The 1,812-nt window shown below is 40.1% G+C and overlaps 1 protein-coding gene across 1 annotated transcript in view; it reads left to right on the top strand.

Annotated features, from left to right (window-relative positions):
• Nucleotides 1-698, top strand: part of LOC109953915 (alpha-(1,3)-fucosyltransferase 7-like) — a 1,255-nt gene extending 557 nt beyond the window's left edge. The window contains exon 2 of the mRNA XM_020589350.1: nucleotides 10-698. Within this exon, the coding sequence (XP_020445006.1) occupies nucleotides 10-368 (359 nt within the window). The 3' untranslated portion in view covers nucleotides 369-698. The remainder of the gene's footprint in view (nucleotides 1-9) is intronic.
• Nucleotides 699-1,812: the final 1,114 nt, after the last annotated feature.

Raw genomic sequence — 1,812 nt, 5'->3', positions numbered from 1 at the left:
TTGCTAAAGATTATATCACAGAGAAGCTGTGGAGGAATGCTTACCAAGGCGGGGCAGTACCTGTCGTCTTGGGGCCACCAATCAGTGATTACAAAGATGTGGCTCCACCCAACTCTTTCATCCATGTTGATGAATTTGCATCAGTGCGTGATTTGAGAAAGTTTCTACAGGAGCTGGCAAAGGACAAGAAAAGCTACGCTGAATATTTTTCTTGGAAAAAACAGTGGAAAGTGAAAATGTTCTCAGACTGGAGGGAAAAACTGTGTAAGATCTGCACAAAGTACAACAGTTTACCTCAGCACAAGGTTTACTCAGATCTACAGTCCTGGGACAAGAATAATAACACAACTTCCATTGGCAAATTGTGAATTTTACCACATTTCTCCCATGTGCACGCCATGTTTTAATTTTCTGTGTCAGTCGCAATTTTTTTTCATTATTGCATAATTTGTGATGCATTTTTCATGTTGCTATCCCAACAAAAAAAATGTGAAAAAAATTAACAGATTGACAGAAAATAGATGAAATGGTCATAGAAAATTAGGGACAAAGCCATTTTTATTGCAGAAAATCTAGTGAATCACATTCCTGAGACTCAGGAAACTTTGTCCAAGAACAGTGTGGAAACTATTCACCGATCAGCCATAACATTATGACCACCTGCCTAATACTGTTTATATAGGAGTCAATGTGGCAGCTGGTTGGCACTCATATCACTCTGCAGCTCACTGTGCATCTTCTGTGAATCCATTTGCTTCTACAGTTTTGTCAGGAAGAGCGCAGATGTGTCCACAATTCAGTGAAAAACTTGTGTAAAAGGAGTGAAAACTGGTTGTGAGGACAAGTTAGAGATCATTTTTTTAGACAAATTCAACAGCCTCACCACTCTAGGTGTGATACCACCACTACAGCCCCTGACTCCTTCTCTTCATAGAGACCAATGTACAATATTTCTCATTTTTAACCATTTTAACAAAGTTTCAAATAAATTTGAATCTTTTGAAAAGTACAAATGGAAGTTAAGTTTAATCTACAGTAGGTCAGTCTCATCATCAGTGACACGTGGGCGTCTATGACCTTGTCGCCAGTATTTGTCCTTCCTTAGACACTGTTGGTAGGTACTAACCACTGCAGACCAAGAACATCCACCATGACCTGCAGTGTGGGAGATGCTCTGACCCAGTCATCTCACCATTTTGGCCCTCGTCAAAGTCACTCAGATCCTTACACTTGCCCGTTTTTCCTGTTTCCAACACACTTGCTGCCTAATAGACCCCACACACTGACAGGTGCCACTGAAACAGATAGTGTTATTCACTTCACCTGCCTGTGGTCATAATGTTTTGCCTGATTGTGTGTGTGTACACAAATAGCCAGCACAATTACCATGCTTTAACCACTTCATACAAGACCAAGGGCCACTGAGGCAAGTCCCTATCACTTCATATAAAACACTTGACCCACAGGGTCCAAAAACCTACTGTACGTAAAATAAAAGTAACATGCCTCCTTTAGGCCAAAGAAGCTATTACTTCAGTTTCTCATCCTGGAATTGGCACAGATTGGCCACCACAATTAGTACCTCATAACACTGGCCTGGTGGAGCACTAGAGATGCACAAAACAGAAATGACTTTTGGTGGGACATACAAAAATTTATTGGAGGGGATTCAGAAGTTTACATATTCAAAAGTTTCAAATAAAGTTATTCTTGATGCAGAGATACAATAGGTTTGGGGTGTTTTGAGTGGTAACAGCTTAGTGTAGCTAACATTTCAATAAATTACAATTCATCTACAGCCTGTTGAAAAAA

This window comes from Monopterus albus, unplaced genomic scaffold (assembly GCF_001952655.1).
Source record: "Monopterus albus unplaced genomic scaffold, M_albus_1.0 scaffold1981.1, whole genome shotgun sequence".
Taxonomy (NCBI): Eukaryota; Metazoa; Chordata; class Actinopteri; order Synbranchiformes; family Synbranchidae; genus Monopterus; species Monopterus albus.
This window is presented reverse-complemented; position numbering and strand designations above follow the sequence as displayed.